Here is an 11,715-nt window from a genome sequence, read left to right on the forward strand (position 1 = left end):
TTAGTTTAGAAATATGAAAATAAATGTAAGAGAGAATGGGAACAAAAGGGGTATAAATATGATCAGTACATGGTACACAAGTATGGCAAAGTATAAAGTATTTGTATAATAAATTTTAAAAAGAAGGATTATCCAAAACTCCATCCTCTAGTTAAGCAGTCAAGAATGAGCATCAGGGAATAACTATGAAAAATGTAAGACAGAATTACAGAGCAAAAATGTGGACATAGCAAATAGATAGCAGGTTTCAGTGAAAAGAATGAAGAGATGAGAGCTGGAAGAGAAAGATGGTGATTTTTAAAACCCTTAAAATTACTCGTTAAGGGAAATAAGCTAAAAAGCTATTTGAGAGTGATGTGAACAAATTGTGCTTATACCATTCCAGACACATTCCTTCTTAGAGCCAATAGTCACATTCACTATAAAATTCTGAACAGACAGTGCAACTAGATTTGTGCCCCTGACATGAATTTAAAAGTCAGAAATAGGGAAGAATGTGTTTGCTATACTCAAACCCTCAACTAATGCCCTCAGATCTGAGCTCACGTCCTGACACTACACTAAGTTCTGGACTGCAGATCATGAATCCCAGGGACAAAACAGACGTTATTCCCCCATGGAAGTTCAGTTGATCTTCCTGGCTTAAAAGTTGCCATGAAATCCCAGAAGTTTTGTTTTTCCCTCCAAGATGTATGGAGGAAAATGAGATAATGAGGCCTTTCTGAATCCATCCTCTGGTAGGGCTGGTTTTTTCTAGGAGCCCTTGCTGAGGGCAGGGGCGGAGGGAGTGGAGAATGTCCTATGTGCTGGTTTATGATCCAGAGAGAAAACCTTTGAGCCTACTACGTAACTCCCACAGAACCATCCCTGAAGCATTTTAAATACCTACTGGTTTGCTGAGTGAGGTACAAACTTCAAATTCATCATCTACATTCATCTGTCTCAGCAACCTTCACTGCTTTCTACAAAATGCTTAATTGGCCTTATGCTAAATTTGATTTCAAACCCAAGATTCATCCAGTGGACTATTTTACCAGGTAATTAAGATTTATGTATTACCCTAGAAATCCAGGGAAGATACTGGCCCTGAAGGAAGGTTCCTGCAAAATAGGGAAGGGAAATCTGGAATTGGCATTCTCATCTGAATGGTCACCTCTTCAGACCACACAAAATGTCAACTTTTACATGAAATATACAAGTAAGACTAGATCAAATTTTTAGAAACTTACAGCTTTAATTATGTGGCACTATATAAATACTAAAAAATGAAAATAGTTTCATGAGGAGACTGACACTAAACTGAAGAGCTGAGGCAAGAGATGTCCCAGTAAATGACTACATGTCTTCTGTCTATGAGAAGGAGATGAAGAGAGCTGAATTTGGGAAAAGATAGTCTTGCATTAGATAACTTAATTAGGTGACCTTTAAAAAAGGATTTCGTTATTCAGATTCTTTAGTCTCCTCCAGAATAAAATGCGGTCTATAGAATTACAAAGATTACATAAGATATTGTATGCATAACATGTAACATCATAATTGCCACAGAGCAGATGGTCAAAATATGTTTTCAGAAAAGCAGCAACCAACTATTATTTCAACTTGGGTGAAGGGACCAAGATAGGATCAAATTTTTTTTCTCTGTATCTGTAAAATGGCAGACAAACACATTTCTAAATCTCAGTTTCCCTATCTGTAAAATAAAGATCAATAGTGTTATCTCCTAATACTATCAAATTGAAAGAAAATGATCACTTCGATGAGTGTGGTGGCTCACACCTGTAATCCTAGCTACTCAGGAGGCTGCGATCTGAAGATCAAGGTTCAAAGCCAGCCCAGGCACAAAAGGACCTGAGACTCTTATCTCCAATTAACCCCTAGAAAACGGGAAGTGGGGCTTGGCTCAAGGATAGGATGGTAGCCTTGAGCTAAAAAGCTCAGGGACAGTGCCCAAGCCGAATTCAAGCCCCATGACCCACAAGAAAAAAAGAATCACTTCAAAGCACTTAGCCACTACCTGACTTAACAAGAGCTTAGTAAATGTGTTAATATTTTGACACATTGCCTCCACCATTGTCCCCAAAGAGCTTGACCACTGAAAGGAAGAAAAGGAGATTAGATTGAAAGTTGACATAATTTCAAGATTTAGAGATCATATCTTCTCCAGTGGGTTCTTCCTTAATAAAAAGTCTCAGAAATCTCCTCTACCTCCCCCCTCTCTCTCTGCATCTCTGTCCCTCTGCATACCATTTAGAGATCTCATATTCCTTATAATTGAATGTTATAATCAACACATGCTAGAGATAATAATGACAATCATCAGCATAGCCTTTACTTCCTTGATTGAGCTAACTTGCATTAGGGAGGCTGTTGATTCTCTATTTGCTACTCTGAGTTCTATCTACACTGAGTGCATCTCCACATCATGAAAAACTACATACAATTAAACACTTTTATTCTATGTAATATCATGGAAAGTAACCTTCTGGCAACTAAGCTAACTAGGTAAAAATCAAATTCTAAGTTTTCATAAAATCAGTATTGTGCTCTCATTTTTTATTCTTGGATACTTTTAGACTATGGTTAGCTAAGAAATTTCCCAAGGACATAAGAGACAGAGACATGATACAACTGAGCCTTTTGTAACTCATACAATGGGAGAAGAAAGTTTTAAAGAAAACAGAAAGAACTCCAAAATCAATTTTAATCCTCTTCTCCCATGAAGTTGTATATTTTCTTATTTATCATAGAATGATGCTTTTAATTGAAAGGCCTGGGGCTAGAGTTTACAGAAAAGATGGTGTAGTTCAGAATTTGGAGTCAGAAAAATTCCTGGAACCTAATATTGATTCTCTTCCATTCTAGATATAGTGAGAGTTAGGCAACTTCCTTAATTACTCTGAGCTTCACTTTGTTTAACCATGTAATGGTCATGCCTTATTGTTCTAAATAGGAATTCTAGTACCATACTGGATAAGAGTGAAAAAATAGACACATAGTCTTATTATTGACTTTAATAAGACATTGGCTATAAATTTCTCATATACCTTTATTAAATTCACGTACATTCCTTTTTTCCTACTTTCTTCAAAGATTTTACCATAAATAAACATTGAATTTTGTCAAAAGCTTTTTCTGAATCAACTGAGATGATCATATGATGGTCTTGTTCTCAAGCTTGTTTATATCATGTTTTGCATTTATTGATTTGCATGTAACACAATTATATCCTTGTAATGAAATGAAATTGATTATGCTATAGGACTTTTTTGATCATGCTATAGGATTTTTTAAATTTGTTTTGCAAGAATTTTATTGAAGATTTTTGCATCAATGTTCATCAATGAGATTGATCTATAAATCTCTCTGTTGTGTGTGTCTAGTTTTGGAAATAGTGTAATACTTCACAGAATGAATTTGCTAATTTTCTTTCTTTCCTATTTCATGAAGAGTAGGAGGAATATTGCAAACATTCTCCCTTGGTGGTCTAGGAGAACTCAACCATGAACCCATATGGCCCTGGATTTTTCTTTTCTGAAAAACTCTTGGTTATGATCTCAGTCTCATTACATGTTGTAGCTATGTTTAAGTGGTTATATTGGTTTAGTTTTGGTGAGTCAACCATATCTACCACAAAACTCACTTGACTCTAGGACTTCAAAGTATTCTCTTAAGATGCTTTGGATTTGTTTAGGGTTTGTTGTGATAATCCCTTTTCCATCTCTAATTCTGTTGATTTGAGTATCCATTCTCCTTTTTGGTCAAATTAGCTAGGAGTTTATCAGTCTCCTTTATTTCCAAAGAGCCATTTTCATTGCATTGATTCTTTGTATACTTTTTAGTCTCCATTTAATTAATTAATTTTTGCCCTAACCTTTACTACTTATTTTAATCTACTCATTTGGGGCTTTGTTTTTTCCATTTCTTGGAATTTTATTTTGGTTTTGTCTTTTTAAATAAGTACTCCTGGCTATAAATTTTCCTCCCAACACTGAATCTCAGAAGTTATGGTAGGATGTTTCCTTTTCATTCAATTCAGGAATTTTTTGTTCTCCTTTCATTTCATGGATGAGCTACATGTCATTCAACAATTCATTGTTCGATTTCCTTGCATTTGAACATTTTCTGTAATATCTTTTGTTGGGGAGCTCTAGTTTAATTCCATTACAGACTGGTAGAATACAAGGAGTGTTTAACTTGCTATATGTTCTAAACTGTGGTCTGTTTTTGAGTAACTTCCATGAGCTGTTGAGAAAGTGTTATTTGCTGAGTGAACTACTCTTCAGATGCCTGTTAAGTCCATTTGGCTCATAGTATCAGTACTGCTGTTTCTTTGTTGGTCTTTCATTTGGAGTACCTGTCTACTGGTGAAAATGAAGTATTAAAGTCTCTCACTCTGATTGTGTTGGAGTCTATCAGTGCTTGTAAATCAAAGAGTGTCTGCTTAATGAACCTGGGTTTACTGTTTGGGATATGTTTACAAACTCGTTTCCTCTTCATGGATCACTCCCTTTGTTAACATGAAATGACCTTCTCAGTTTGTTGTCCACTTTATCAGATATAAATATGGTATTTCCATTTTCGGTTTCTCCATTGCCATTCAGGAGAGAACCTGCTTCACAGTCCTTGTTGCTTTCCTTCTGTTGTGATGGTTTTTCCATAAACTTTTTTAGGTGTTTGTGACACAGTGTCTCCTTTTTTACACTCTTACCTTCTTCAGAATACAGTCTCCTCTGTGTCACCAAATTCTTTTCATTCACAAAGTGAAAATGACAGATGCTTTCAATATGCCATTTCTTCCCACTTCTCATTCTCTGTGCATTTCTAATTCGAGTAGCACTTTTTAATGAAATTTAGTGCATTGACATTTGGCACATAAATGTTAACAACTATTATGTCCCCTTGATGGATTTTTCCCTCTGTTAATATGACCTTCCTTTTTGCTTTTCATTTTTTTGAAGTCAACTTCACCAGATATTAAGATATTTACCCTACTTTCTTTTGGAGTTCATTTGCTTGGAAGAACTTTTTCCAAACTTTTTATCTCAAGCCAACATTTGATTTTGGCAGTGAGGTGCATTTCTTGTAGAAAACAGATATTCAGGACTTACTTTTTATTTTTTATTGTAATTAATAAAAGGATTACACTATATTCACCAGACGGAAGGTGCATTACTTAACAATCATTGCTACCCTTCTCATGTTTTTGTCCCCATTTCCCTCCCCCACTTACTTTTTAATCTAGTTAGCCAGTCTGTGTCTTTTGATTAGAAATTTGAGTCTGTTAATATTCATTATACTATTGAAAGCCATTTTGTTCTTTCTCATGGAAAATTTTAATTTTCCTTGTCTTTTGAATTATAGTTTTGTTAAACAGAGTAATCATAGTTGAAAGGTATTTTCCTTTTTCATTTTTGGTTGAATTCAGGGCTTGAATTCAGGTCCTGGCTGCTGTCTCTGAGCTCTTTTGCTCAAGGCTAGTACTCTATCACTTTGAGCCACAGTGCCATTTCTGGTTTTCTGGTGGTTAATCGGATATAAGAGTCTCACAGACTTTCCTGTCGGTTGGCTTTGAACTTCAATTTTGAACCTCAGTCCTCAGATCCCAGCTTCCAGAGTAGCTAGAATTATAGATGTGAGCCACCAGCACCCAGCCAAAAGTTATTTTCTACTTATGGTCTAAATACATAACAATCTCTCTTTGATTTTAAGGTTTCTGTCGAGAGATCTGCTGTCATTCTAATGGGTTTGCCTTTGTAGATGACTTAATATTTCTCTCTTTTAGCTTTCACTATTTTGTTCTTGTTCTGTGTACTTAATGGTTTAACTATAGTCTATGGAGAAATTCTCTTCTGCTCCTGTCTGTTTAGAGTCCTATAGGCCTCCTCTGCTAGATTATCTTCTCTTTCTCCACATTTGGAAAGTTTTCTGCTGTTATCTATATTTTCTATTCCATTTAACCAGAATTTCTCCTTTTATGCTTATGATTCATACTTTTGGCCTTTTAATAGTCCAGAAATTCTTGCAAATTTGTTTTAGAGTTCTTCGATCATTTTATATATCATCTTCTGATTTTTCTTCTATACCTGCCTACCTTTAGCCATTATATTGTGTCTTCTGTTTGATTTACTCCAATGAAAAGGCTTTTAACTGTTTTCATACCAGGACTTTAATTTGTTTTTTTCTCATATATTTTTATTGTAATTAATAGAAGGGTTACATTATATTCACCAGATAGGAGGTGCATTACTTCACATACATTGATACCCTTTGGGTTTTTTTTCAGAATTTTTGTATCTTATCCATGTCTTACATTAACTTCTTTCTCTCATTCTCTATTTTTATTTGTCTTTTTAAAGGTCTTTAGTTTGCATGTCCTTTGAATTCATTTAGTTGCTTGTTTGCATTTATTTTGTTTACAGTTGGCTTTTCATTTGAAAATTTGAGTGAAATTATATATATATATATATATATATATATCCCCTTTCATTTGGTTGATCATTCTTATCAACTTTTATTTGAGCTCAATATTGGGCTTTCTGCGACTTCACTATCATTCTAATCACTTGGTGTGTGACTGTTGACTTCTTGAGGTATTATATTATCTTCATATTTCTCCTGTTTCTTGTTATTTAGCTGGGATTTTATTTGTGTCTTTTCTTTTTTGTTACTCAAGATCAGAACATTGCACCTACAAGACAAGTGCTTTGCCACTGAGCTACACCTCACCTCTTGTGCTTCTATATTAAGGATTTTTTCATCTGAAGTCAATCCATGCTTTGGGGCTTTAATCACCAAAAGCCTTTCTGTTGGATTTTCTCTATGTTCTAACAGGACTGAGTATTGGCAGGGTTGACATGTTGTCTCCCCATTGTTCTGAGGATATAACTCAAAGATAACCATTTCACTAATCCAATACCAAGCCAGACAGTCCCATAAGATATAACATTGGCAACATTATCTATACAACCAATCCCATTCTGTATGCAAGAGAAGTAGCATCATTATGCAGTACAGTCAAAGGTTAGAAAAATAAAACTTGTGTAGGCTTACAAATTCATTGTTAAAAAATAAGTGAGTGAACAAATACGGAAGAAGATAAGAAAAGGGAAAGTGAAATGCAAGTACTGCAGGTACATAAAATGCCAGTGTATAGAAATATAAGATAGTTGTTATGCAAAAGGATGGTTTCATGGGATTTCACAAATAGGACAGTTAAGAATAAAGAAAAGAAGATCAACTAAACCACCAGGTGAATTGTTTGTACATGAGAAATAGGAAAAGTAAAAATAAAATGTAAAGGGAAAATGACAGTATAACAAAGAGTGAAAAAAAAACTATAGTCAGCCTTTCTTCCTTGTTGAGAATACATGTCTACTGGAACTCTATCAGCAAAGTAAATGCATTCTTCCTGTCTCTGCATTTCGTTAGGGGTCTAGCTTGACCAGGCACAGCCTGTGTGCAGTGTTCCTTGGTAAGTTTAAGCTCTGGATCAGGAGCAGATGATGGAGTGAAACAGGGCAGGTCTATGGAATAGTAAACATTCTATGGAACTGTCTGTTCTTCCAGAATTCTCACTGGCATTTCCATGTGTGTCAGGTAGCAGGTGGAAGTAAACATCTTAGTCTCTGAGTAAAACTAGTGAGTCGGAAAGTACCTTCTGCCATTCTCAAAGCCTACTCAGTGGCTTCATGGGATTCTCCATAATCAGCTTCTCCCTTTTCTATACAACCCTCTGGCTTAATGTTTCCTTCGGAGAATAGATGGAAAATACCGACTGCCACCAAGTGTTGTGGCCTACCTGTGGAGTCCTTTTGTCTTTGGCAGAGCCAGATCCCAAAGCTTCTGCCCTAGCCAGCAGCTTTCCAGCAGAGACCCAGGTTCCCCAGTGCTAGGAGGGGCTTCAACCACCCATAGGTCTAAGGCCATGCGTTGAAACTTTAGTTAGCTTATTTAATCCGAAGATTTCTTGGGAATCAAATATGTTTGCACCTCACCCTGAGCTTTACCCTAGCAGTAGCCCTCAAGGCATAACTTGGGATATATGGGAATTCCCGCGATTCTACTCACTCATCTCAGTTCACAGCTGTGTGTGAGAGTTTTAATCTGCCTGCTCAGTTGAAAGATTTCTTGAAGGACATATGTTGAGTTCCTAGGACTAGAACTAGTTTAGATGTCTGACTCACTTCTAGCCAATATTTTTGCCTTAAATTTGGGGCACAGGTACAAGTCAGAAGCTGACCAATGTCCCAGACAAAGCTTACCAACCTGTCTTCAACACTCATTGCCAATATTTGTATTCACAAGGGAATTCAAATTTCTCTAGGTACCATTTGCCTTTTTACTAGCACCCTCACTAGTTTACAATTTCTTTTCTCTTATTATAGCTGTCTGCCATAGATTCTGGTCCCTGGTGACAAAAGGAAGTGGTATCTGTCAGCAATATGCCACCTCGAGTTCCCATCAAGCTTGAAGTTGTCCTTTAGTGAGGTAGAAATCAAGAAAGAAGAAGTGGGTCAGTGATTTTTTTTTATTTTATTTGAAAAGATGATGAGCAGAGGTGTTAGAGTGACAAAAGCAAGGTAATAAGCACATTTGTGTTTAAAAACTGTTGATATCTTTATGTTCTTTATAGAGAGATGAGTTTACTCAGTCAATTATTAAAACAGTTATGATTGTTATTAAAACAGATATAGATATGTATAGGGACAGAAATATAGAGAATTGAACTTACTATTTAAACTTAGCAAATTACATGTGAGAAAAATGTATTCTTTTTCAGAACAAGGAACCAACAGACACAATTCAAAATTAGTTGAAATAATTGTGTATAAATAATAGCTGACATTATTTAGCTGTTTCTATATGTTGCCCACTTTTCTACACTATTTATAGGCATTAAAATATTTACTACTAAAAACAACCCTACAATATACAAAGATATATTCAGCATGCTATCAACAAGAAATTAAATAGAAGGGGTTAAATAGCTTGGTCAAAATCAGGTTAGTAAACATTGGAAGATGAGTGTGAAAGCTTTTATCATCATGATAGGGAGAATACCATGAACAGGAGTGGAAAAGACTAAGAACAGGAAAAAAAAACATTAGCTATTAATCAACACTGTCTGATGAGGCAAGTATGTACTGCTACCTGCATAAACATATAATAGGAAGAAAAACATATCAGTGTGTGCTATAACAGACTAGACAACATGAAGTACAGAGAGATTCCCCTTACAACTACTGCAAGGCTTTCATAGGGAAAAACTATAACGTAAGTATCTGGGAGGAAAAAAAACAATGTAGGTATGTAGGAAAAGCATAAAGCTGAGTTCACTTTGTGGAAGGTACAGCAAATACCCTGGCCTAAATTGAGAGCCAATGAGTATCTGGTCACAGACTGAAGCTCACGTGGCCACTCCATGACCACACATTTTTCGGGTGAGGTAGATAGAGCAGAACACACCATCAGCTGTGGTTGACATAAATGTTATCTTGATACTGGACAACTTTACACTTTCTTACCTTCTCAGAAACTTCCAAAATATAACCCAGGACGAATTCAAATCAAAATGCAGACTCAACAGTCGGCTCTGTAAAATTCAGAAAACGCCCAAGGAAGATGCTGCACAATCAAGATTTCTGGGAAAACTCAAACCATAGAGAGAAAAGATTCTAGGACAAAAAGAATTGTAAGCAGCATTTTTTCCCTAGGAATGTTTTTTCTGTCATGCTTTATATTCATGGCCAAGAATAACTTTACTGCAGTAACTGAGTTCATTCTCGTGGGCTTTACTGGGTACCCTAAATGGAAGATTCCCCTCTTCATTCTGTTTCTCAGTTTCTACCTCGTCACCCTTCTGGGCAATGTGGGTATGATTGTTCTCATCCGGGTGGACCTCCAACTCCACACCCCTATGTACTTCTTCCTCAGCCACCTCTCCCTGCTGGATGCCTGCTACACCTCAGTCATCACCCCTCAGATCCTGGCTACACTTGCCACAGACAAAACCGTCATCTCCTACAGCCGATGTGCCGCCCAGTTCTTCTTCTTCACTGTCTGTGCGGGGACAGAGTGTTTCCTGCTGGCAGTGATGGCCTATGACCGCTGTGTTGCTATTAGAAACCCACTGCTCTACACCGCAGCCATGAATCCCAGGGTCTGCTGGGGTTTGGTACTGGGAGTGTATGTCTGTTCACTGTGTGGAACCATTCTGCGTACCACATGCACCTTCTCTCTGTCCTTCTGTGAGGACAATAAGATCAACTTCTTCTTCTGTGATGTTCCACCCCTGCTGAAGCTTGCCTGTGGTGACACCAAAAACGCAGAGATCATCATTGTCTTCTTCTCCAACATTGTGATTTTGGTCAATGCTTTGGTCATTCTAATTTCCTACCTGCCTATCATCAAGTCCATTCTGAGGATCAAGTCTTCAGGTGGCAGAGCCAAGACATTCTCCACGTGTGCCTCCCACCTCACTGCTGTGGCCCTGTTCTATGGAACCCTCACCTTCATGTACATACGGAGTGGCTCAGGCACATCCCTGGAGGAAGACAAGATTGTGTCTGTCCTCTACACTGTAGTCATTCCCCTGCTGAACCCTCTGATCTACAGCCTGAGAAACAAGGATGTGAAAGCTGCCTTTAGAAAGGTCACTCGTAGAATCCAATTGTTCCAAAGCAAATAGACTTGAGTGACTAGGCCTGCTCTCTCTCTCTCTCTCTCTCTCTCTCTCTCTCTCTCTCTCTCTCTCTCTCTCTCTCTCTCTCTCTCTCTCTCACACACACACATACACACACACACACACACACATATATATATCATATGTCTTGTCTCTATGTCTTCTATCTCTCTATAGTTAGTTGTCAAGGTTTAAACTCGGTGGTTTTACCTTTTCATTGCTCAAGAGGTACTCTACTACTTGAGTTATACCACCAGCCTGGCTTTTTGCTGGTTATTTGGGAGCTAGCATGTAGAGAAATTTTCTGCCTAATCCTTAGTTCAAACTTCAGTCCTCTGTAAGTCATCCACCCGAGTTGCTGGCCACCTGTCCCCAGCTAAATCTCTTCTCTTCATCAGCTTTGCGGCCACATGGGTGAATCTGCATTGACATCAGTGTATATGGACACTCTGTGTCCACACAGGGAGAAAACAGACAAGTGTTACCTGCACATAAGCACTGCAGTGTGATCCACTTTGAATAGAACTTTCTGTATATAGCCTTCTCCCACACTCAGTTCCTTCTTTGCCACTCAGCTCTTTCCTGATATTCTCTGATGGTGTCGTTAACAGAACGATAAGATAAGGCCTGTGAGGTGTTAGTTACTTCTCCCGACCCTGAGTCTTCCATCTTTTCTCTATTGTCTTTATTGTCATCACTTGCACAGCGTTCTGTGTCAAAGGCTGTCACAGCATCCCTTGTGAGCTGTACTGATTTTCCATTTGTTTCCCATCGAATAAAAGGCATGATTGATCACCTCAGCTAGCATTGACTGTTGTCTAATATGGAATTCCTCTTCCCCAGTACAGCGCCTTTCCTCTTAGTCCCTTCTTGTTCAGGCCAGAATAATTGAACTTTGAAATTTCCTTACTGATCCATAATTCACTGGCATTGCAGTTCCTGCTTTCATGTTATGCTGATATCTTCAAGATGCACTAAGCCTTCTGACCTTTGGGAAGTCTCATCAAGTCCCAACTCTGATTTCTAAAGGATAA

The 11,715-nt window shown here is 37.5% G+C and overlaps 1 protein-coding gene across 1 annotated transcript; it reads left to right on the plus strand.

Annotated features, from left to right (window-relative positions):
• The first annotated feature begins 9,742 nt into the window (after window positions 1-9,742).
• Window positions 9,743-10,687, plus strand: LOC150052613 (olfactory receptor 9I1-like). Its single transcript, XM_090348735.1, has one exon. It carries the CDS (start codon window positions 9,743-9,745, stop codon window positions 10,685-10,687), a length of 945 nt encoding a protein of 314 aa, XP_090204861.1.
• Window positions 10,688-11,715: the final 1,028 nt, after the last annotated feature.

This window comes from Megascapheus bottae, chromosome 16 (genome assembly GCF_031878675.1).
Source record: "Megascapheus bottae isolate mThoBot1 chromosome 16, mThoBot2.hap1, whole genome shotgun sequence".
NCBI lineage: Eukaryota > Metazoa > Chordata > Mammalia > Rodentia > Geomyidae > Megascapheus > Megascapheus bottae.

Excerpts from the sequence above, each read along its gene's own strand:
- LOC150052613 (XM_090348735.1), top strand. The coding sequence starts at position 9,743 with ATGGCCAAGAATAACTTTACTGCAGTAACTGAGTTCATTCTCGTGGGC.